A 25,773-nucleotide genomic window follows, 5' to 3' on the forward strand; every position below is an offset into this window, starting at 1 on the left:
TGCAGATTGAGGAATCTCCCCAACGTCCTCAGCCGTGAAGACTGAAGCAAAGAAATCATTTAGTTTCTCCGCAATGGCTTTATCGTCCTTGATTGCTCCTTTTATAGCTCGATCATCTAGGGGACCCACAGGTTTTTTAGCAGGCTTCCTGCTTCTAATGTACTTAAAAAACATTTTGTTATTTCTTTTTGAGTTTTTGACTAGCTGTTCCTCAAAATCTTTTTTTGCTTTTCTTATTACATTTTTACACTTGATTTGACAGTGTTTATGTTCCTTTCTATTTATCTCACTAGGATTGGACTTCCACTTCTTAAAATATACCTTTTTGTCCCTCACTGCTTCTTTTACATGGTGGTTAAGCCACGGTGACTCTTTTTTAGGTCTCTTGCTATGTTTTTTTAATTTGGGGTATACATTTAAGTTGGGCCTCTATTATGGTGTCTTTAAAAAGTTTCCATGCAACTTTCAGGGACTTTGCTCTAGTCACTGTGCCTTTTAATTTCTGTTTAACTAACCTCCTCATTTTTGTGTAATTCCCCTTTTTGAAATTAAATGCCAGGGTGCTGGACTGCTGAGGTGTTCTTCCCACCACAGGAATGTTGAATGTTATTCTATTATGGTCACTATTCCCAAGCGGTCCTGTAACAGTTATATCCTGGACCTGATCCTGCACTCCACTCAGGACTAAATCGAGAATTGCCTCTCCCCTTGTGGGTTCCTGCACTAGCTGCTCCAAGAAGCAGTCATTTAAACCATTGAGAAATTTTATCTCCGCTTCTCTTCCTGAGGTGACATGTATCCAGTCAATATGGGGGTAATTAAAATCCCCCATTATTATAGAGTTCTTTATTTTGGTAGCCTCTCTAATCTCCCTCAGCATTTCAATGTCAGTATCGCTGTCCTGGTCAGGTGGTCGGTAATATATCCCTACTGCTAATTTCTTATTATTGGAGCATGGAATTACTATCCATAGCGATTCTATGGAACATGTTGATTCACTTAATATTTTTATTTCATTTGATTCTACATTATCTTTCACATACAGTGCCACTCCGCCACCCACCCGGCCTGCTCTATCCTTTCTATATATTTTATATCCTGGTATGATTGTGTCCCACAGATTTTCCTCATTCCACCAGGTTTCAGTGATGCCTATTATGTCAATCTCCTCATTTAATACGAGGTACTCTAGTTCACCCATCTTATTAGTCAGACTCCTAGCATTTGTGTACAAGCACTTTAGAGATTTGCCACTGGTTATTTGTCTGCCCTTCCCTGATGCATTGGATTTCTTTGTATGCGGTTGTTTGTCTGCTCGGGCCCTTGGTTTGCCCTCTCCCCTCCTCTCTTTCTGACTACAGCTTAGAGATTCTCTATCAATGGATTCTCCTCTAAGAGAAGTCTCCTTCCGATTTACGTGCATCTCCGCACCAATCAGCTTTCCCCCATCTCTTAGTTTAAAAACTGCTCTACAGCCTTATTAATGTTTAGTGCCAGCAGTCTCGTTCCACCCTGGTTTAGGTGGAACCCATCCTTCCTGTATAGGCTCCCCCTCTCCCAAAAGTGTCCCCAGTTCCTAATAAAGCCAAACCCCTCTTCCCTACACCATCATCTCATCCACGCATTGAGACTCTGAAGCTCTGCCTGCCTACCTGGCCCTGCGCGTGGAACTGGAAGCATTTCCGAGAATGCCACCATAGAGGTCCTGGATTTCAGTCTCTTTCCTAGCAGCCTAAATTTGGCCTCCAGGACATCTCTCCTACCCTTCCCTACGTCATTGGTACCTACATGTACCACGACCACCGGCTCCTCCCCAGCACTACACATAAGTCTATCTAGATGCCTCGAGAGATCCGCAACCTTCGCACCAGGCAGGCAAGTGACCATACGGTTCTCCCGGTCATCACAAACCCAGCTATCTATGTTTCTAACGATCGAATCACCCACTACTAACACCTGCCTCTTCCTAACTGGTATTCCCTCCCTCTCAGAGGTATCCTCAGTGCGAGAGGATACCGCAACATCCTCTGGAAGGAGGGTCCCAACTACGGGATGGTTTCCCTCTGCTCCCATTGAATGCTCTGTTCCCTTGAGACTTTCATCCTCCTTAAGAGCACTGGGGCTCTCAGACTGGAGGTGGGACAGTACTACAGTGTCCCGGAAAGTCTCATCAACATATCTCTCTATCTCCCTTAGCTCCTCCAGTTCAGCCACCCTGTCCTTCAAAGCCCGAATTCGGTCTCTGAGGGTCAGGAGCTCCTTGCAACGGGTGCACACATACACCACCCACCCACAGGGCAGGTAATCATACATGTTACACTCGATGCAATAAACAGGATAGACCCCACTCTGCTGCTGGGCTTCTGTCTCCATTTTTTTAATGAATAAGTTAAAGTGTAAACAGGGATTCTGTTTAAACCTCTGGAATATAGATTATTCTAAGAGTTATGTTTTAAAGAAGGTCACAAGTGCCCTCTAAACTCCCTCTCCAAACTCTCCTGTTAGCTGTTCCTGGTCGCGCTCTCCCTGGTCGCTGAGTCACAGGCTTATATAGCTCTGGTAGCCCCTCCCCCTGACTGAGACTCAGCCAATTAACAGAGGCTTCTAGATTTCAAACCTTTTAGAAGCTCCTTCAAACAGACAAACCAACCAAACAAACAAACAATCCAGACAAACACAAGCTCAGCACACTGCAAATAACTCCCCACACACAAACACACATTCCAGACAGCCACTTACCACAAGGGTCCCGTTTTTAGTCCTCTTTTACCTGGAGAACTCCCTCTCCAAACTCTCCTGTTAGCTGTTCCTGGTTGCGCTCAAAATGGTGACTCTGACTACGATCATTCCTTCTCTCGACACCGACGACTGGTTCGTGGCCCTCAACCTCCAGGATGCCTACTTTCATGTGGCCGTACACCCGGTGCACAGACGTTTTCTGCGATTTGTTATAAGCAACGAGCATTTTCAGTATTGCGTCCTTCCGTTTGGGCTGGCTTCGGCTCCAAGAGTCTTTTCAAAAACACTTGCCGTTGTCGCCGCCCACCTTTGTCGTCTCAGTTGTCCAGGTAAGGGAATATGATGACTCCGTCTCATAAAGGGAACATCACGACAGGAGACAACACGGATGCTTTCAATCGTCAGAGAGACTTTCAACTCACTCGGGCTGATAGTAAACGAACAAAAGTCCACATTAATTCCAATACAAAACATAAAGTTCATAGGAGAAGTTCTCAACTCCCATACGGCGAGAGTGTATCTGCCCAGGGACAGATTCCAGGCAATAAAAGACCTGGTCAATCTTCTCCACAAAACCGCAACAGTCTCAGCACATACTTGCCTGCGCTTGCTCAGCCACATGGCTGCAGCCACCTTCGTCGTCCCGCACGCACGTCTCCATCTAAGAAATCTACAGCACTGGCTGTCAATGGTGTATGTCCCCACAAGACACGACATACACACATTGGTTACTCCTCCATCCCACATGCACAGGTCCCTCCGATGGTGGACGAACCCATTAAACATCCTCACGGGAGTACCGTTTCACCAAGCTCAGCCATCAGTTCAGTTAACATCAGATGCTTCACTCATCGGATGGGGTGCTCACATGGGTGAGGAGCGCATTCAGGGACCAATGGTCTCACACCGAGAGACGCCTTCACATCAACCAGCTAGAGTTGCGAGCAATCTTTCTAGCATGCAAACACTTCCTCCCCAGTCTGAGACACAAAAAAGTCAGGGTGTTGACAGACAACATAGCGGCGATATATTATATAAACAGACCGGGAGGAGCAAGATCACGCTCCCTATGCGCCGAAGCGGTACGATACTGGAATTGGTGCATACAGAACAACATAATCATAACAGCATCGTACTTACCTGGCATAGCCAATGTCATTGCCGATTCCCTCAGCAGACGCTTCCCCACGAACCATGAGTGGGAGGTGAGGTTGGATGTACTTCAGAGGATCTTCCGCAGATGGGGAATGCCCCTGTAGATCTCTTTGCGACATCCATCAACAAAAAGTGTCGCCTTTGCTCCAGAGCAGGGATCGGCAAAGGATCTCTCGGCGATGCACTCCTGAGCAATTGGAAAAAGTCACTACTGTATGCTTTTCCACCAACAGTCCTCATTCCCAGAATACTAGAGAAAATCAAGATGGAGAGGGCGACAGTAATTTTAATAGCACCAGCTTGGCTGAGGCAAGCATGGTATCCGTTCTTACACAAGATGTCACTTCGACCACCATGGCCTCTGCCCTTGTACCTAGATCTCCTCTCTCAAGACCAGGGATCTCTCCTTCACCCCAAACTAGAAGCATTGCACTTGACAGTATGGCTCCTGACTGGCTTAGACTAGATGAAAAGCTTTGTTCAGATCAGGTCAGGTCCACATTGATACATAGTAGAAAGAAGTCTACGCAAAGTACTTACCTGGCTAAATGGCACAGATACTGCTACTGGTGCCTCCAGAATAACGTTCAACCGTTGTCTTCTCCTCCACACCAAATTCTCGAATACATTCTTCACCTGCGAAACTTGAAGCTTTCTCTGGCATCCCTCAGAGTTCACTTGGCAGCCATCAGTGCCTTCCATTACCCAATACAGGGTTCTTCGGTGTTCTCTCACCCGATGACTAAACGATTCCTCAAAGGCCTGACCAATATAAGCCCACCTCGAAGGCCACCTCCGCCGTCATGGAACCTCGACCTGGTACTCGATACAATTATGTATCCTCCATTCGAGCCTCTAGCATCTGTACCCTTACAGATGTTAACCATGAAGACCATTTTCTTGCTCGCAATTACATCAGCACGTAGAGTTAGCGAGCTAGGGGCGATAATGACAAATCCTCCTTTTACTTCTTTCTCAAAGGACTTGGTGACATTACGATTACACCCAGCGTTCATACCCAAGGTATCTTCGTCATTTCATATCAATGAACTGATCATCCTTCCTTCCTTTTACCCTAAGCCGCATGCCTCAACAAAGGAGGCCCTGCTGCATACGCTGGACGTTAGGTGTGCTCTTTCCTTTTACATAGACAGAACCCGCCAGTGGAGACAGATAGACTTCTGATATCGACGGCTCACCGATCTAAGGGTGCTGCACTCTCCACTCAGCGCATTGCCAAGCTTATTACCTTATGCATTACCACATGCCATTCCATTTGGGGTAGACCCTTGGCTTCTCAGCCACGAGTGCACTCGACTAGAGCAGTGGCGACATCTACCGCCTTTGCCAGAGGAGTTCCATTAGCAGATATTTGCAGGACAGTCACATGGGCTTCCAGCTCTACATTTATGAGACATTACGCTATAGTGCAAAAGTGGGCAGTGGACCATACAGTGGCTTCTGCAGTCCTTTATACAGTAAAACCTAATTAACCCAGAGCGCTCCTTGTTCCAACTATTGCTATACAGTCACCTAGAGTGGAGCACCCACGGGGCCATTCGAAGAAGAAGAGGAAGTTACTCACCTTGTGTAGTAACGATGGTTCTTCGAGATGTGCCCCGTGGGTGCTCCACGTCCTGCCCTCCTCTCCCCGCTCCAGGGTTGTTTTCTCTCTTTCTCTTTTCAGAGACCAAGTGGTGAGAGGAACTGGTGGGGGGGGCCGAGAGCGCTCCTTGTTCCAACTATTGCTATACAGTCACCTAGAGTGGAGCACCCACGGGGCCATTCGAAGAAGAAGAGGAAGTTACTCACCTTGTGTAGTAACGATGGTTCTTCGAGATGTGCCCCGTGGGTGCTCCACGTCCTGCCCTCCTCTCCCCGCTCCAGGGTTGTTTTCTCTCTTTCTCTTTTCAGAGACCAAGTGGTGAGAGGAACTGGTGGGGGGGGCCGAACCGCGCACGTTTGAAAGGGTGCGAATGACCAGCGGCACAGGGAGCATACGCGGTCCGGCCCGATATGGCTATGAAATCTCCCGATCAGTGGCGCCGGGACGGACCCGTCACCTAGAGTGGAGTACCCATGGGGCACATCTCGAAGAACCATCGTTACTACACAAGGTGAGTAACTTCCTCTTCCTTTCACCTCAACTGAGTGACACTATTGGAGGAGGGGAGTGCAGCTGTCCATGGTCAGGGGGAGTATGTGAGCTTCCCAAACTTAGCACTAGGAATAGTACTGTGGGGTGCATTACATTTGAGGGGCAGGTGGGCACTGAGACTCCAGACAATAAATCTCCCACATGGTTGGATTAGACTACATGGTGTAGGCACATGACAGGGTAGGAAGGCCTGGCTGTGGGATTCATGGTGAGGGGTGCAGCTGGGGGAGTGTAGCCAGACATGAACCCCATCTTGTTTACCAGTAATTGACACGCCTGCACTGTCCCAGAAGAGGAATCTTCGGCCATCACATACCAGAGGTGCCCATTGACTGCATTTTCCCAGGTGTGAGTTATGCTTTGCACCCTTCGTGGGAAACTTGGCATTCAAAGCCATTTTTCCTAATTGACCACTTGAGACCAGGAAGAAGCCTACATGACCCAAGGGGTATAAGGAGGGGTTTAGTAGCCCACCCCATTTGAGCTCCAATCATCTATACCTTCTGGCAGGTATTGATTGTCTCCCGAGGTCTGTGGGACGCCCAACCTTGCCCTACTTCTTCCCGAGGGATTGAGAGAAAGACGCTGGCCACGCCAAGTCTGGAACACAGGGGTGAGAATTATACCTGCTAGGTGTCTATTTTGCATGCATTTAATAAGAGCTCAGAGAACCAAAAGGGTTTCATGGTACCTGTAAGTGACTTATTAGTGTAATTTCTGTCCTGTCCTTTGTAGTGGCTGTGTTATCTGTAACACAGCAGTAGCATTTAACAACTAAGTTTACCCTGTAACAATAAAATAGTAACTGTTTAAGCTTTAACCTGACTTCTTCAGTTGCTGTAACAGAACCAAGCACAATTTAAAAGAACTTCAGCCGGTCATCAGGGACAGGTATAGGGAGAGCTTGGGCGTTTGGATTTGTGTCACTCCCAGGTGACAGGTCCGTTGGGGCACCTCTCAGCCTCCCCCAGGCTGCCCGCTGTGAAGGAATCACGGATTCTAGCAGCTAAAATCTGAGGTGTAATAAGCTCTCCCTTTAAACTTATAGGGGCGCCCGTCAACCTCCTCCAGGTTGCCCGCTGCAAGGGACCCCGGTCTCAGCAGTTGAAGTCTCGGGTGTATAACACACACACACACACACACACTCTCTCTCTCTCTCTCTCTCTCTCTCCCCCCCCCCGCCCACTCACTGCCCTGGCCGTCGGCTGACAGGGAGGGGGAATCTAATGGAAGGGAGGGAGTGGTGGAATTAGCCATGCAGGGTGACAAGTAGGGTTGCCAGGTATTCGGTATTCACCCGGACAGTCTGGTATTTTTGCCTCCTGTCCAGCAAAAACATTTAGAGAATACTGGACACCTGAGCTGTCCGGTATTCTCTGAATTTTTCCCTGGCCAGGAGGGGAAAATGCCGAGCACCTGGCAACCCTACAAACACTCAGCGCCCAGCTTCCCCCCCCGAGTCACCCCCTGATCCCCAACACTCCCAGCCCCCATGCTTACCTGATTCCCCTAGGCTGCCGGTACAAAATGGCTGCTGGCCAAAAGACCTAGGGGAAGAAATGCTTCCCCTGGGTCTTAGTGTTCAACCTCACCCCTGTTCTGATCCCTGCACTTAAAGGAGACATGCTGTTTTAATGCTGTTTTATTTTAATTTGGGGAGGGGGGCTTAATAAGTCCTTGGAGTCCTTTTTTTCTTTTTTTTCCCTCTTTTCCTCAACAACTTTGGTCTCCCCCTTCAACAGAATTTTTTCCGGGTGTTTTTTTTTTAGGGGAGAGGGGATGTTCGGTATTTTTGTTTCACCCATCTGGCAGTCCTAGTGACAAGGGTGGAGTTTTGAGTGAGCAGGGGCGGGACCCTAGCTGTGCGCACTGGGATGGGGCTTGCTTTTCTTCCCCTTCTCCTGCTGTAAGGGAGTGAGGGGAAAGTACTTGGATTCTGTGATTTACACCTCTGTCTCCTCCCTTCACCAGCCAGGCGTGAGAGGTATGCACAGAATCCAAGTACTTTCCGCTCACCTCCTTATCAGCAGGGGACCAGGAAGAAAGGCAAGTTACATCCCAGGGCAGAGGGCTACTGCCCCCCTCTCCCCCGCTCTCTTGAAATCCTGTCCTTGCAGGGTGGGCCTTAGCCAGTCAGGCATTTTTGGAATGGGAGGCAGGAGTCTTGAGTGAGGGGACATGTGGGCTGGGAGAGGGGTCACCCAAGAGGTGCTTTCAGAGCCTGGGCAGCTGGAGTAGGGAGGTGAGTGCTTGCAGTGACAGAGCTCACTAATGGCTCTCTGACTCCTGCTACCCCCTTACCAGCAGGTTTCCAAGCCAAGCACCATGGGAGAGCAGAGATCCACAGGCAGCTGGAGGAATTTCCTAGAAGTAAGCATGATCAGGGCCAGATTCTAATCCTAGCTCCCCAGGTAGCTCCAGAGTCACTTTCTGCCCACAAGGAGGCTAGGGCCAGGTTCTGATCTCAGCTCCTTGGGGTCAATTCAGAGTCACCCCCTGACTGCAATGGAGTTGCAGCAGATTCTGACTTTAGCTCCCAGGGATCATGCCCTGACTTCAATGGGCATGACCCAGATTCTGATCCAATGCAGGAATTTGCTCCAGATTTATCTCAGACTAACATTTTCCTGGGGAAATAAAGCTGGTTGCCTGGACAGTGTGCTTGGATAATATTTTGCACTTTACATTTAATCTGTAAGTCACAGGGCAGTTCAGAATGGTGGGGTATCATTATTCACATTTTACAAAAAGGGAAACTGAGGTGCATAAGGCAATTAATACAGCCAGTCAGTGACAGAGCTGTGGTATTTCAGATAATAGCCAGCGGGCAGGGGCGGACTGGCCCGGTGAGCTACTGGGAATTTCCCGGTGGGCCATCCTCCGAAGAGCCGTCCGGCGGCTGCTGGAGGAGGAGGGGGATTGTGACAGGGCACTGCAGCCCCGCACTTTAAATTCCCTGGCGCCAGCCATGTACAGGCCATGGTGGGGCCGAGGGAGTGCATGCGCAGTGTGCTCAAATGCCTCACAACAGCTGAGAGGGGAGATGTCCGGGTGTCTCTCCTCTCAGCTGGTTTGAACTCCGTACCTGGACACTGCCGCCGGGGAGGGGAGAGAGGCGGGTCTGGGGCCCGAAGCGATCAGGGGGAGGGGGCACTGAGCGATCGGAGGGAGGGGGTGCTGAGCGCAAGAACCCCCCCTCATGGGGGTCAGCATGGGCGCTGTGCTCCCTGGCTGGTCGCCAGCCCTTGCACCACTGCCCCCTTCGTTGCCCGGCCCTGGCAGCACTCGGCAGCCGCCTCCCCCACTGCTGGCTGGGGCTGCCCGCCGTGGCTGTCGCACCTTTTGGCTGTCACCCTGTGGCAAAGGCAACGCTGCTTTGCGGCTCTGCGTGGGCACGTGATGGTTGGAGGTACTGGTGTAATGTCAAAAGTTCCTACCTTATAGGAATGTGCTACAGGTAGCACTTTCTTATTAGCATGATCATAAGGAAGTGCTACTATAGGAAACAGCTGCTTTCAGCAGCACAATTCTATAGGGAGCTGTTTTCGACACATAAATGTTGGGAACTGCTGCATGTAAGATTGTGCTCCTCGGGGCAGTTTCTGATTTTCAGAAATTAGAAATTGCTACTATAAGAAACTCCTACTGGTGTATCAATGTCATCTTTGCTGAAAGTGTTCAGTCCATGGAGCACCATTTTTGAACACCAACAGTTGTTTACAAATGGTTACTCTAAACCAGTGTTTCTCAACCTTGTTTCTACAGTTTTCAGACACATATTTTTTCTACCATTCCAAAACATGCATTAAACTACTTAATCATAGCTGGTCAGGAGATGACATTATTTCATGTAAAAATGACAAAAATAATAAAACGCTGTAAAATTGAAAACACAAATTCAGTTTTCTCAAAATTTCAGTTGTGCTGAAATCCTCCCCCTCTCCTCCCCTGATGTGTCCCCCCTAAGGGAACTTGTACCACTGTTAGAGACACACTGCTCTAAACAAATAACACAGGTGCACTTATGAATGCTTTCAGGGACAGTGTAAAGGCTCTGTAAAAGTCCTCCCAAAGAGCAAATGTCATTGTTGGTATGAACTCCAAGAATTTGCTACTACTGAATCAGTCTGAGGCTTTGACGAGGTAGCAGTTTCTTGCACTGCAGACTAAATAACTGTTCCCCATAGGAATGTCCTGCCTCCACTAGGACTTTCTCAATGATCCTTATAGGTCAGTGATACTTCCACTATTTTCTTATAGGAGCATTTTCTTCTCCCTTCTGTAAATATATTTTTAAATTTGGGTGTTCTCCCTCATCACACTACTTATAACATTGTTCTCCAACCTTTGCAACCACAAGATCACTTTTCCAATGTATGTGCAATGTAAGCTGGTTCTGAAACTGAAATAACCATGACCCACTTCAGGCCAGCCCTTCTTTGAGGCCTTGCCCTCCTCTGCCCTTTCTCTGAGGTCTCACCATGCTCACTGCAGCCCTCTATGATGGCTTCACCAGTGTTGTGAAGGTAGTCTTGCTTCTGCCTGGGCACTGCACCACTCTTCAAATCCGATGTCATGTAGAGCCATGGCACCAGGTGCTGCCCCTATTCTACAAGCAGTGAGCCATAGCCTCCACTGTTTCCCCATTAGTGATTAAGGACAGTTGCAGGAGTGGTGGTTTCAGGCAATCACAGCTTTTGGAGACTCCCATCAGTAGCTTTCACAGTGGCTGAAAGGACATGCTGTAGCCTATCAAGTTACTTTTCTATGATGTTAATAATATGTGTTAATGTAGATTAATTTGGTAATATTTAAAAGCTGTAATTCAAGAAATCTTGTAAAAGCTGTTCTCAGCATTCCCATTGGCCCTTTGTGTTAGCTTGATTGATGTCTGGATTCAGGTGTAATACACAAGGCCTTAGGTCTGCCCAAGTTTGTGAATGCCTGCTAATGCTAACACGATAGCAATCAATTCCTTGTGGGAGGGCTTAGGCATTAACCCACCTTGAAACAGGTCCATGCCCTTTCCGAGATGTGGGCATGTTGATATATAGGCGTCTGTGTGCATATGTTGCTTGCCATCCCCCCCGTCCCCCAGCCAACCACAATCCTGTTGTTGCCACGCACTCACTGGGCTCTGTGGCATTCCAGATACCATCAGGTGTAGGAACAGCATGGGTGCAGTTCAGCCCAGCCCTGGGCTGGGCGTTGCAGTCGGGTTCCCCAGCAATGCAATGGACCCTGCTATACAGTATAACAAGATGGTACAGCCTCAATCCCACAGGACATATGCAACATCTGCAGAACAAGAGGTTAGCAGACACCCGTGGTTGAGACATGGTCTTACCTACATGGTTTCTCATGACTGAAACAGGGGAACTTAGATCTGGACTTTTCACCCTAATAGGATGAAAGTAGGGAAAATGCCCTCAGACACAGCAGATGTATTTGTAAATATAAGTCAAAACTAATTGGTTCAAGATGAGTTGAATAATCAGGACACATGTTGCAATAGGGACACACAAAGGCCCTTGTTAAGCAATTGACATATATGATAATAAGTTAAGAGCAATTACACAATGATCAGGAAGGACATGATAAGAGGACTTCTCGGAGAGAGGGAAAATGTATATTAAACCTTTGGACAATCATACAAAAAACATAGTTTGGCATAGAATGATGCTTCAGCATCTCTTGGGTGGCTGATATATCTTTGGAAAAATGCCTGTTAGAAGGATTTGTCAATGACCGCCTTTGTCAAATAATTGTTTCTGAGTAGTCAGTTGTTGACATGGATGGGACAGGGGTCTTATTAAATGGGACCCCTTTCACAAGTGTGCCAATGGACATAGGCGGCGAGTTATATGGGCTTGCGGTGCCCGTGCTCCACGAATATTCAGAGCCGGGGGCCCTGCTCCACCAATATTTGGAGCTGGGTCTCTCCCCCGGCCCTGCCTGGAGTGGGCCCCGACCACCCCTGAGCGTCCCTGATGGAATGAAAGCTGCGCAGGCTCTCCCTTGCCTGCGCGCACGTGCTGCGGGCTGCTGTTGCCTATGGCAACAAGAGCCTGAGCACTCAGGAGTGGGAGGAAGCACATACGTGCTTGCCAGCCCTCCCCTCCTCCAGCACCAGAGGCCTAGCGAAGGGGGGCGCCGGGGTGGGAGGGGAGTGCACGCTGTGTAGGCTCACCTCATGCTAGATCAGTGAGCTGGCAGCTGGGCCATATGCTGCCGCCTGGAACGCACTGCGAGCAGAGGCAGCCGGCAGCAGCAGCCTCTTTTAAAAGTAAAATGAACTTACCTGACCTGTTCCTCCTGTGCTTGGCTCTGTGGGAGGGAGATTTGGTTGGGGGGCTCTGGGCTGCTTGGCTCTGTCAGAGGGAGCACTTACAGCCACCCTGCAAACTGGAAGGGGCTTGTGCTGAGAGGAGTGGGGCAGGTCAGGAGAAGAAAGGGGAAGGCACCAAGGAACAGCGTGGAGGAGAGACAAATGCCAGGGGGCCAAGTGGAGACAATGAGGAAAAGGGCAGAAGGGGAGGTGTCAGTGGGAGGGGGACAGGGTGATGTGGGAGAGAAGAGGGTAAGGGCATTGGAGGCTAGAGGGGGGAGGGGAGGTGCTGACAGAAGACTTGAAAGAAGGGGTGGGCATGAGGAGGATAGGGATGGAGCAAGGCATGTGTGAGGGCACAGGGGCATGAGAGGAACAGGGGCAGAGGGTGATGAGGGGTTGGGCATCAGGGAAAAAGAGGGCAAAGGGGTAGGCACCAGGAGGATGCAGGGCTAAGGGAAGGTGCAGGTGCCAGGGGATTCTGGGGGTAAAGCAGAAGGGCAGACACCTGCAGGGGAGGGACCAGCATCAGAGGAGAGAGGCAGGGCAGGTGCATAGAGGGAGGTGTTAGGAGAGGGGATAAGGAGGGATAGCTCACATGATCAGAGTGGGGCTACTGGAGGAGTGGGCACAGGGGGGAGAGAAGGGCTGGTGGAGGGGGGCAGGTCGCAGGAGGGCTGAGGGCAGTGAGAAGGGCAGGAGTCAAGACAGCAGAGGAGGGTGAGGAGTTGGGGGGCAGCAGGCACTGGGGCGCTGATGGAGCAAGGGGAGGAGACATGGCAGAAGAGAGAAAAAGTAAAGGTTTATAAAATATTTATTAATAACTTGGATGCCACAGAGGCACATCCAAACAAGCCACATGAACTCAGTATTGGTGCGCAATACAAAATTCATTCTGCTCATGTGAGGAAACTCTTAGGCTATGTCTACACTGGTGGCTTCTTGCACAAGAACATCTTGCGCAAGGGTTCTTGTGCAAGAAGTCTTGTGCAAGAACACATCCCCACTGCCATGTGCGAGCTGTGCTTTTGTGCAAGAGCATCCATGCCAGTGTGGACGCTCTCTTGCGCAAGAAAGCTCCGATGGCCATTTTAGCCATAGGGGTTTCTTGCGCAAGAAATCCCTGCTGAGCATTCACACTGCCATCTTGCGCAAGAGAGCTTACACCTGTTAGAAAAGAGAGTAGCTCTTGCGCAAGACGCCCTCTCTTACCACACCATACTGTAAATTTCCTTGCGCAAGGAAGGAAGGCGGGCAGTGTGGTTGCTCTGTGGGTTCTTGTGCAAGAGCAGCTGTACTTGCGCAAGAAGCCACGAGTGTAGACATAGCCGTAGAGGGAACACTTCCCCCAGTCTCTCTGTCCCTGAGTTAATGTTACACATATTGGGTTAATGCAATTGCAGGATAGTTGCATGAGTGGGGTTTGGTGGGAGCCAAACTAATCCCTGTTGGTAGGAGGATGGTGGGAAAAGTCCTTAGAGAGGGGTCAAATGACACCTTTTACTTCTGGTCATGTGTCCATCTTGCCCCGAGCGTGTTACCTCCAGAGGCCTGGCTAATGGGAGTCAGGGGGTGTGGCTAATGGGGGTCAGGTGCATGCTTAACAAGGGTCAGGGTGTGTGTGTGAGGGGGGGACTAGATCCATTCTGGGCACCACCAAAAATTATACAAACTTGCCCTGCCAATGGACACATATTAGAGATATAAGCAGTAATTAAACTGTACAGATGTAAACTGATTATACACCTAGACGCTTCAAAACCTGTCCAACTTTATAATGAAGAGCCCGCTGCACATCTAATTGGCCTATAGCGGGGTTCATGAAATGGAAAATGCTGAATGCTAGAAGCGCAAACTGGCTCATCAATGTGGTGACTGCAATGGATGCAGGCTATGCAGTATGAAATTTATGACACAGAGCACACAGTGTAGGAGCGATGGAGTGGAGGTGGCGCTCAGGGGCAGGACCACATGCCTGCCCATATTACAAAGAGCTCCTCAACATCCTTGGTGGGGAACCTTCTTACCCCTCCATTGTGGTGCATTGCGGCCTGGAGCAAAACATCCTCCAGCGCCCATGGCCTGTCCCCGAAACAGAAGAGACGGAGGGGCAGGTCCAGCCCCCGATGGAGGAGGAGAACAAACAGGACAGTGGGAATATCATCCTGTCCCTGAAGCCAGTTCCTGCCAGCCTGGACTTCTCTCAGGCCTCCATGGAAGCTTGGGAGGGATCCTCAGGTATGTTGGCGCATGTGCACACGCACACGCAGACACACACAGAGCGGGGGAGGGAGGTGGCTGCAGAGGGGGCAGGGGGCTCATTGTTGTGCAGACTGCTAGGCCTGCACATGCTGCTGCAGAGTAGGTACATGCAACCATGTGCAATGGGAGGGTGGGGCACATGGACACACCAGCCAGCACCTCTACATGCCTGGGAGACTGCTGCCAGACTGGCCACACGAGCCCTATGCCCAAGTGGTAAGGGGCACATAGTCAGAAGGCTAGCCGCAAGGGTGTAGGCACCACCTCACACACACGCTGGAGTGCAGCACACAGCACAGAACCATGTGCGAGGCAGCAGCTGCTCTCTTGATAGCCCAGTGAGCCACAGCTGTGTGTGCAGACCTCAGAGAGGGGAAGGCTTCTCACAGCTTCTTTTCCACCCGTGAGGGGATCCACTGTGGCCGTTCACTTCTGGCTGTGGTGTGCCTTTGCAGGGGAACAGGAGTAGGCAGCACGGTCCTCTGGCCACCTTGAGGGCCCTGTGACACAGGGCGTGCTGGGCTGGCCACACATGGCCTTGCACCAGGCACTTCCCCCTCCTGTGGGCCGTGAACTGCTGTGGTCACTATTCAGAGAGGAGGGCACAGCCACAGGGAATGTGTGTGAAGTGTGGGGTGTACTAAACACAGTGGCTGTGTCTAGACTGGCATGATATTCCGCAAATGCTTTTAACGGAAAAGTTTTTCCGTTAAAAGCATTTGCGGAAAAGAGCGTCTAGACTGGCACGGACGCTTTTGCGCAAAAGCATTTTTGCAGAAAAGCGTCCGTGCCAATCTAGACACGGTTTTGCGCAAGAAAGCCCCGATCACCATTTTTGCCAACGGTTCTCAGTTGTCTACACAGGCCCTCTTGCGCAAAAACATTTGCGCAAGAGGGCTTTTTCCCGAGCGGGAGAGTCATTGTAATTGCACAAGAACACCGATGATCATACATTAGATCGTCAATGCTCTTGCGCAAATTCAAGTGGCCAGTGTAGACAGCTGGCAAGTTTTTCTGCAAAAGCAACTTGCCGCAAAACTTGCCAGTCTAGACGCAGCCACTGTGCTTTGCACTTACAGTACAAGACATTACATTTGCAAGGAGCAAAACAATGAAAATGGGATGCAATGAAAATGGGAGCGCAATTCAGTGAGTCCCAGGCATAAGATAAGACAAATGTGATGAAACATCAAGTCTTGTTTTCTAGCACCCTTTTTACCTTGTGAAACTAATTTGAAATGCAGTAAGCAAAACCCTATAGAGAGAATGCGCAGGGAAAACTGCAGGGGTGTCTGCAGCACTACTGAGCATGATCGGTGCCTGAGGTGAACAAATGGTTAAAAAAGTGTCTAAGAAAATAAAAAAAAGCCACTGTGCCATGACCACACTTTGACTTGTGCACTGTTCCCACTGGGAAATCTGTTTTTAGCCTCCAGCTGTGCCTGTGCTGGGGCTTTGCACTTTGTGTTGTGATGCTCCTCCCACCACCAGAGCTGAGTTTGCACCAGAACCCATCCTAAAATTGCCTGCATCTGCTTCAACCCCTTGCCAAGTCAATATTAAGACATCTCCTCTGTTGAGCCACTTTCCCCCCCTTTTTAAACTGTTTTAAAAGCAATGAGCAAAAACTTAGTGAGTGGGCAGACAAGTGAAAGACGGCTGCAGCCCTACTGAGCATGCTCAGTGACTCCAGGGTGAATACATGGCAAAAAACATATTTAAACACATCAAAATTTCACTGTGACATGACCACACTTGGACTCGTCCCTCATTCCCACTTTGAAAGCTGTTTTTAACCCTCCAGCTATGACCATGCCCTGGCTTTGGACTCTGCATTGATGATGGGTTTAGCTGGCGCCCTGCCCCCCACCAGCTTGCCCCAGAAATGATCCTAAGCCTGCCTGCATCTGCTTTACCCCCTTGCCAAGTCACTGCGAAGGCACCTCCTCTGTTGAGCCACTTTTCTCCCTTTCAAAATGCTTTTAAAATGAACTAAGCAAAAACGCACAGCCTGTCCCAGCTGAGAGAAGGGGAGTGGCTGCAAAAGAACTGCTGAGCATGCTCAGTATGTTTGGGCATGCTCAGTGATCAGGAAGTAGCACAATCTCCCAAGTAGGAGCTTTCTACATTTTACACTTGACATTGCATCACAATCTACATTGCATCTTATTTAGAAAATACTGAACATTTCTATTTTCTCATTTACATTTTCTCAATTTGTTTCCTGAACAGAAAGGTCAAATACTGGACGGTCTGGCTCAAAACCGGACACCTGGCAACCTTATCAGGGGGACTTGCCGCCTGCAGGGCCCTTGCTCCCCGGGCAGGCCAGGTCCGGCTTTGCTGAACGGAGGGCGCCCCTAGCGGCGACTTGCAGCTGGGAGAGACGCCGCTTGGCTGCTACCGGCCCGGAGCTGGCCATGAAATCGGTCTTTGTCACCGTGGGGACAACCTGTTTCGAGGAGCTGATTGCGGTGGTGAGCGCCCCAGAGACTATCCAGGTGAGGTCGGCGTGTCCTTCCCGGAGGCGGCGGGGTCTGTTGCAGTTCCCGCGTGGCCCCTGCTTGCGCTGCGGTTCCCGCCTGGTCCCAGAGGCCTAGAGGCTGCTTGAGCCACTGGCCCCCAGTGCGGGCTGAGGCTGGCTCCTGTGCTGGGGGCTCGTTCCCTTCACCCGGGCGCAGCTCAGGCCTTGGGCACGTGAGGGGAGAAGCAGCGCTGCCATCCGGTGCGGCCTGGACCGGGAGATGCAAAGCCTGGGGCGATATAACGCTCCCGTCTCGCTGCAGATCTTGCAGAGCCTGGGCTACAGCAGACTCGTCCTGCAGGTTGGTGGAGGGGCGGCGCCCACCCCGCTTCGCACACCGGCGTTCACACTGGAAGTGTTCCGCTTCAGGGAGTCCTTGGCTGAAGAGTTCCAGAGAGCGGATCTGGTGATCAGCCACGCGGGTGAGGTTTGGGTCCGGGAGGTGGCAGCTCTGCCTCCTGCGAGCCAGCCCTGGTGATCTGAAGTGGGTGTGCGAGGGGGGACGGGTCTGTCTGTCAAACTGGCCTAGCCTGAGGGCCCCTTGCCACGTTTTTCATCTTTGACCCTGACACATCCCGGGTATTTTCTGTAGTGGTTTTATTGCACCACTGTGTGCCTCGGTTTCCCCTGTTATTCCATCCAATGGGCGGGAAGGGACAGTTTGCTTTCAGGCCAGATAAAGGGCATATGAATGTCACATTGCTGTCTTGAGTTTCAGTGGGGCCCAGGAAAAAGATTGACAGAGGGCAACTGGTACCTGCAGAAGGAGGAGTGCAAGGAGGGGCACCTACAGGAGCGGGGGCATGTAGGGCACCCTATTTAATAACTGAAATTTTGTCAGAGGCATAGGAACTGGTGCCCCCAAGTGCTACCACCAGTCACATCTGCCCTCTCCCTCTCCTGCTTTATGGGGTGGCGGAGCTGCCCATGTATCTTCCCCTATCTCCTTCTGTACATCCCCTGCCCCTCAGGTTGCTCTTGGTCCCACAGTCTCCCCCCAGCCTCCCTTTCCCACATCCCACATTCCCTGTGACTCCCCTCAGAGTTTCCCTCCATGGCACCCCTGTTCTCATCTGCCCTAGTAAGTCTCTGAATTCCCCCAACCTCCCTTCAGCGCCTCCTGTATCCCTATCCTGCCTCTGCCTCACATGGCCCTGTTCCCCCCTTATCTGTCCCCCTGCCTCTCTTCAGCCCCTCTCCCCACCCTGCACACACTGGGAGCTGGAGGCAGATGTTAGCTAGCTCCATTGTGAGCAGCCCTGGGCCAAACTCTTCCCCTGCAGCCTGGGGAAGGGAGGTGTGTCTCATTTACCTGCCCGCTTTGGGGCAGGGGGTGGGCCAGACGGGCTGGACAGGCCGGGGGACGCTGCCCTGGGAGAGGCTCCTGGGGAGCAGCGGGACTGGCCCTGTTGGAGATTCCCCCTCCTGGCTGCAGACTGGGCCCTGGGGGCCCAGCTGCAACCCCCCTCTGGGAATCACGGATCTGGTCTGGAGCCTGGCCTCAGATTCAGCGTGAGCAGTGGCTGCAAGCTCCTACCTGCTGCAGGGGCCCAGCCCTGCCCTGACTCCCAGAGCCCCTGCCTGCTGCTGCTGGGTCCTAGTGAGCAATCCACCATGCTGCAGCTAGGGTTGCCAGGTGTCTGGTATTTGCGTGCTCTGCCTGGTAAAAAAATCAGAAAATACCGGCCATGTGCAATGTCCGGTATTTTTTTATTTTGCCTGCTGCGCACCCGACGGAAGCCTGGCGTGGGCGGGGGGAGCAGCTGGGAGTCCCAGCTGGGAGGCGGGGCCACGATTGCCACCGGGAGCCCTCAGTCGGTTGAGTGTGAGGAGGAGGGGAAGCCTCCTCGCTCGTGCGTTGCCGGGAGCCTGTGCGGGACAGGCAGTAGTTGCCCAGGTCAGTCTCACTCCACGCTGGCCAATTTGCTCATCCCCCCCTTCCCGGCCGGCCGGTTCTCCCCCACTTCCCCTCCTGATCTTCCCCAGCCAGCCCCCCTGCACCCCCCCCCAGCTGTGCTTCCAGCCGGCCCGTTCCTCTTCCTGATCTCCCCCAGCCAGTGCTGCTTCACCCCTCCCCCCCGCTGTGCTTCCCGCTCCCCCTTCCTCCCAGCCACCCTCATGGCCCCCAACCCTCCCCCCAGCTGTTCTTTCTGCCCCCCCTTACTCCTGGCCAGCCCCGCCCCCTCCCAGCCGGTCCCCCATACCCTGATATCCCGCGGCCAGGCCCGTTCCGCCTGACCTCTCCCTCCCCCCCCACCACAACCAGCTCTGCTTCCCATTGGGCCCCCCCATCTTCCCCGGCCAGCTCTGTTGCTCCCCCTGCATTAGCTGTTCCCAGGCCTCCCCCCTTCCTGGCCAGCACTGCTCCCTTCCTGGCCGGTGTCGTCCCCCCCCCATGAAGCATGTCCGGTTTTTTGGCTTTTTTTTAAATGACTACCTGGTAACCCCTAGCAGTGATCCTGGTTCTCGGAGTCTTTTTTTTTTTTTTCTCAACAGCATTGGTCCCCCCCCCCTCTTTTTTTCCTTCAACAGAATTTTTTCCTGGTGTTTTTTTGCGGAGGGGGGGAGAGGAGGGGTTCGGTATTTTTGTTTCAGCCATCTGGCACCCCTAGCTGCAGCCCCTATTGACCCTCCCACTCCTGGGCTTGGGCAATGTCCTCTGCATCAAGGCAGCATCATGCAGAGAATCCAAGGCGGCGCAGGGAGGAGAGACAGTCCTGGAGACAGGAGAAGTGGGGTTTCTGTACCAATCCTAGGGATCTGTGATATTTTGTAAAATTTTAAGCAAAGCATCCATTCAAACCAAATGTCAGTGGGCTCAAACAGGACAATGGGAGTATGACCTGAGTAAATATTTCAGGGTGAATTGTTTTTTCCTGTGAGTGTAAGGTGAAACATGGATGCATTTGTGCAAACAGTGTTCATGTTACTGATTTCTTCTGTAGGTGCAGGCACATGTTTGGAGACACTGGAAAAAGGAAAACCACTCTTGGTGGTTATAAATGAAAAGCTGATGAACAATCATCAGCTAGAATTAGCCAGGCAACTCTACAAAGATGAACACCTCTTCTATTGCACGTGTAGGTACGTCAGATCTTTTCACATCATTTGTGCCTCTAAGTGTACAGTCATTGTTCGCACTTAGTTTTTTTAGGAGTAGCCATCTTGTCTGAACAAGTATTATTAGTGGTAATATTCAGATAGTGTTTAGGAGACCCAGTCATGAGGTAGGTCCCCACGGTGCTAGGTATAAGGTGGTCACTGTTGTATGTTACTATATTACAACACATAGATTTACTGGAAAAAAAACCCTCTTTTCTGCAACTACATCAAAGGCAAAAATCAGTAACTTTTCCTCCAACAGACTAGGGATGTAAATCATGTTTAATAGTGTTTAACTGGTTAACTGATTAATGGGCGGGAGGGCTGGAACCTCCTTTCCCCCACCGCAGGCAGGGGCTGCTCCAACGTGGCCAGAGCAGCAGCAGGAGGGTCACTCCAGCCTGGTGTGATGGGTGGTGGGGAACTCTGCGTGCCTTACATTGGCTGGGGGCTGGCAGGGCTGGAGCAGCCCTCCAGTTGACTGCTCACAGGTACCAATTAACTGTTAAGGTTAATGCTTAAGGGGTAACTGGTTACCCATTCACATCCCTAAAATAGTGACTAGATTGGACATAGCTCCCTCCAGGGCAGGTCTACCACTGCCACATATTTTTGCCAGGGTAGATTACTAGAGTTATGCTTGGTGCAGCATTCACCAAACACTTGAAAATCAGGTTCCAGGGTTATAATTTTCAAGGGCACTACTTGATTCCCAATAAATCAGCGGTGGGCAACCTGCAGGCATATACGTGTGATGTGTGGCCCATGAGACATTTTGCCGAGTGTTAGCAGTAAGGATGTTAAGTATAGGGTAACTGACTGATTGAATAGCCAATGCATTTTTGCTATGCTTCAAAGGCGAAATTGCCAAAGCCCGGGGTCAGCTGGGGACTGAACCTGAGCTCGGCGCAGTGCTGCTGCTTTGAAATGCCGTGAGGAGCTTGACACTGGGCTCTCTGCAGCATTTCAAAGTGGCAACGCCATGTGGAGATCGGGGCCAGCTAGGGAGTCCAGATGATCCTGGGCTTCATGCAGCATTTCAAAGTGGTAAGACTCCACAGCTGATCCTGGGCTCCACACGGTGCTGCGCTTTGAAAAGCCAGGAGCCCGGGATCAGCTGGAGCCTTATGCCAGGCTCTCCATGACATTCAAAGTGTCAGCGCTGCATGGAGCAGCTGATCCTGGGCTACATGCAACGCTACTGCTTTAAAGTACCCTCCTTTCCCTCCCTCTCCCCTTCCCCGTTGCTGCCTCTACCTGATAGAGGCAGCAAGGGTAGAGAAGCGACTAGTTGACTATCTTGTCTTCACATCCCTAGTTAGCAGGGTTGCCAGATTCTGGTAGTTTCCATCTATGCGGGTTTTTTTCCCTATCAGTATTACTAAAGTGACAAGCACATAAAGCAAGGTGCTTGCTGATTGTGAATCTTGTACCTCCTCTGCATCCAATCAGTGTTGCTACAGTTCACTCTGCTATTCTTTCCTAGGAGACTATCTTGGTTACAACAGCGATGAGGAGTCCTGTGGCACCTTATAGACTAACTGAAGTGTGGAGCATAAGCTTTCGTGGGCAAAGACCCACTTCAGATGCATGTAGTGGAAATTTCCAGAGGCAGGAATAAATATGCAGGCCAGGATCAGGCTGGAGATGACCAGGTGGATCCAATCAAGGAGGATGAGGCCCACTTCTAGCAGCTGATCTGGAGGTGTGAATTCCAAGAGAATTCTTGGAATTCACACCTCCAGATCAGCTGCTAGAAGTGGGCCTCATCCTCCTTGATTGGATCCACCTGGTCATCTCCAGCCTGATCCTGGCCTGCATATTTATTCCTGCCTCTGGAAATTTCCACTACATGCATCTGACGAAGTGGGTCTTTGCCCACGAAAGCTTATGCTCCTACACTTCAGTTAGTCTATAAGGTGCCACAGGACTCCTCATCGCTTTTGCAGATTCAGACTGACACGGCTACCCCTCTGATACTTGGTTACAACAGTCCTGCAGCCCACTGAGATGAAGGAGGGCCACTCATGTGCCCCACTCACTAACCTAGATTGCCCATCGCTGCATTAAATGATGAATACTGTAAACAAAGTAAAGTGTAGGAATTTGAATTGTTATTCAAACTGTTAGGAAAAATCAGATAAGTCCTCTGAAGTTGGTAGAAAGCAGCACTGGTCTATAGACCTAAGTAACATACTTTGTAAGGTAGTAAAAGGCAGTGTCTCTTCAGAAGCTTCTGATTGAAAGTATTTAGAGCTGCATGTTGAGTACAACCTTAAAACAGTTTAGGTTGATCAACAACTCTCCCTCTGATTAGGATAGTGAGTAACCATTTAGATCTGATAAGTTCTCTTGTCTTGCACACTGAGGCTACGTCTAGACTGGCATGATTTTCCGCAAATGCTTTTAACGGAAAAGTTTTTCCATTAAAAGCATTTGTGGAAAAGAGCGTCTAGATTGGCACGGATGCTTTTGTGTAAAAGCACTTTTTGTGGAAAAGCATCCGTGCCAATCCAGACGCGGTTTTGCGCAAGAAAGCCCCGATTGCCATTTTCGCCATCAGGACTTTTTTGCGCAAAACGGTTCTCAGCTGTCTACACTGGCCCTCTTGCGCAAATGCTTTTGCGCAAGAGGGCTTTTTCCCGAATGGGAGAGTCATTGTATTTCTGGAAGAACACTGACAATCCTACATTAGATCGTCAGTGTTCTTGTGCAAATTCAAAGCGGCTAGTGTCGACAGCTGGCAAGTTTTTCCACAAAAGCGGCCGCTTTTGCTGAAAAACTTGCCAGTCTAGACGCAGCCTCATTGTTCCTGCTGTCAGCTTAATTCTAACACCTAGTCAAGACTCTGTGTAGCTGTCTGTTGGGGATCCTTAGGGGGATAAAAACAGGATATATATTGGGTATTGTAAAATGCATTTAAAAGTATCTTAAATTTAATTATCTTATTAATTATATACAGGGCTTGACAAGTGGCAGCAAGCCCCTCTCGCCAGCCGTGTGGTTTAGCATGCTGCACATACGCAGACCACGCTGTGCATGCACTGATGGTGCTGTGGTGCCATGCCGGGCTAAAATCTACTCACCATGGGCGAGTAGATTGCCCTAATTGTCGAGCCCTGCTTATATAGTTCATGGTTCTCTGTATAACTAAAATAATATGAGCTCCCCCTCAAAGATTTTAAACTTAATATAAGCACAAATAACAGTGAATATTCTTGTCCTTCCTTAGTGAAAATTATTCAGGAAAAATTAAGAAGGGAGAATGAGAAGGCTTTAGGATACATGGTATATTTGTTTTATGATTCATGTTTGGGAAATTTGGGTCATCATGGTAATTTTTTATGTTTTGGTAAATTTAAAATTATTATCATGAGACAAATAAATAACCGAGTGAAAATATTTAGTGGAAGAAGAATTTTGAGAAGGGATCTGCAGAGCTGACAAAATAGGGAGTGTGGGGTTGCTTTTGACGTGGGACAAGCCCTCTGGCTACGTCTAGACTACATCCCTTTTTCGGAAAAGGGATGTAAATTAGACGTATCGCAATTGCTAATGAAGCGGGGATTTAAATCTCCCGCGCTTCATTAGCATAAAAATGGCTGCCACTTTTTTTCGGCATGGAGCTTTGCCGGAGAAAAGCACCAGTCTAGACGCTGATCTTTCGGAAAATAAAGCCTTTTCCGAAAGATCCCTTATCCCTTATTTCAAGAGGGATAAGGGATCTTTTGGAAAAGGCTTTATTTTCCAAAAGATCAGTGTCTAGACTGGTGCTTTTCTCCAGCAAAGCTCCGTGCTGAAAAAAAGCGGCAGCCATTTTTATGCTAATGAAGCGCGGGAGATTTAAATCCCCGCTTCATTAGCAATTGCGATACGTCTAATTTACATCCCTTTTCCGAAAAAGGGATGTAGTCTAGACGTAGCCTCTGAGTCTGGCTCCACTTTGAAAGGAAAACCCATCGGTCATGTGCTGAAATAGTTTAAATTTCGTGATACTATGGTGTCTTTATTTTCCTTCCAGGGTGTGCTCTTGTTGCTGATTTAATGCCAAAGGGAGTAATGTATTTAAGGCAGAATTAGAAACAGTGAAAGACCGAATACCCCCTTTGCAGCACTCCCTGTAAGCTGTGTGCTTGTGCAGACTCTCAGGAGAAATTGAAATACCACCCAGCTGATTAGCAGAGTGTCAACTGATAGGTTTTTGTTTCTACTGGTGGAGCACGTTTGCACATGCCTCAGTGCACATAGAAAAAACTTATTCCATACATGGATAGAAAAAATCTGCACATGGGTGGAAAAGATTAGAGGAAACATTGCCCGTGTAAAGTATTTAATTGTTCATATCGCCTTTGTTTTTGTTATGTTTTTATAGCACCCTTTTGGAGTCACTGAAGTCAATTGATTTGTCAACATTGAAACCTTTTCCTCCTGGACAGCCAGAAAAGTTTGCTGCATTCTTGGATAGCATTACTGGATTTGAATAACTAATCCAGAAAAATAAATGTCTGTTTGTGGTCAGATTCTTCTACTGTCACTTTAATAGGAAAATCAATTTATTGAAACCAACACTTTTTGTACCAACTCAACATAAATTATCTTAATTTATAATGATGTGCCTTCCTATGTCATCTCTATATCAACACATAATTTTTTTACTTGTCATAGCATCAAAAAAGCAGAGCAAGGAGTTGGATGTATATTTTTGTGAATAAGTACAATAAAATTAAGTGTGTATGTATTATGTTTGCAATGTGGGCATGAATAAACATTCACACAACAAACAGGACTTGTTCTTGGTTAAATACACTTTTGTTTGGCAGGATTTGGGAAAATATAGACATTTCAGTCATAAAATTCTTACAGTATTGAAGACCTGCCCAGGACTAGGTAAATAAGTTGTGTTTGAAATCATGTTAGCAAATGCAATTTTAAAAATACAGTATAAAACAGGACTTTTCACCCAGTCTACGTAGACAAGGGAAGGGTTGCTTACATGTATTATGTGCTCATGGACAATCCTAACCTCTTGTTTTTCTATTACAGACATGGCTTAAATGTTTTCTAGAATCCAGGATTAATTTATTTATAGAGCTATAAGTCTGTGTCAGAGTTAACAGAAGTTGAAGTGACAATAATTCCACCAAACCGAGAACAGAAAGGACATCTTATAAGAATGAAGACAACATTCTTTTGGAAGGCTCAGTCTATAGTGTGTATATATATACACACACACATACACAAAGCATCAGTGAAATGCAGCATCCTCCAAGGTAAGGATGTGGTAAGCAACAAGTACAGAGATTCCCAAGCACCGGTCTGCAGACCGGTGGCTGGCCATGGCACTCCGCCAGGCCATGCTCCCAACTCCGTGCCTAGGGTTACCAGATGGTTTCAGCAAAAATACTGGACACACTTGACATTACATCACAATCTACATTCCATCTTATTTAGAAAATACCGGACATTTCTATTTTCTCAATTTGTTTCCCAAACAGAAAGCTCAAA

The 25,773-nt window shown here is 49.4% G+C and overlaps 1 protein-coding gene across 7 annotated transcripts in view; it reads left to right on the forward strand.

Moving 5' to 3' along the window:
* The window catches only part of LOC102450756 (UDP-N-acetylglucosamine transferase subunit ALG13-like), a 47,093-nt gene extending 22,044 nt beyond the window's left edge, over positions 1-25,049 (forward strand). For 3 of the 7 annotated variants that reach the window (XM_075939180.2, XM_075939183.2, XM_075939181.2), the window contains exons 3-8: positions 5,809-6,011; positions 6,563-6,665; positions 16,875-17,143; positions 17,429-17,588; positions 20,112-20,250; positions 24,641-25,049. In XM_075939180.2, coding sequence (XP_075795295.2) covers positions 5,871-6,011; positions 6,563-6,665; positions 16,875-17,143; positions 17,429-17,588; positions 20,112-20,250; positions 24,641-24,752 — 924 coding nt within the window. In that variant the 5' untranslated portion in view covers positions 5,809-5,870 and the 3' untranslated portion in view covers positions 24,753-25,049. Of the gene's footprint in view, positions 1-5,808; positions 6,012-6,562; positions 6,666-16,642; positions 16,755-16,874; positions 17,144-17,428; positions 17,589-20,111; positions 20,251-24,640 lie in introns of those variants that run through there. The other 4 variants (XM_075939184.2, XM_075939185.2, XM_006136548.4 and 1 more) reach the window with 4 other exon arrangements.
* The last annotated feature ends 724 nt before the right edge of the window (positions 25,050-25,773 follow it).

The sequence above is a fragment of the Pelodiscus sinensis genome, chromosome 11, assembly GCF_052426305.1.
Source record: "Pelodiscus sinensis isolate ZL-2025 chromosome 11, ASM5242630v1, whole genome shotgun sequence".
Lineage (NCBI taxonomy): Eukaryota > Metazoa > Chordata > Testudines > Trionychidae > Pelodiscus > Pelodiscus sinensis.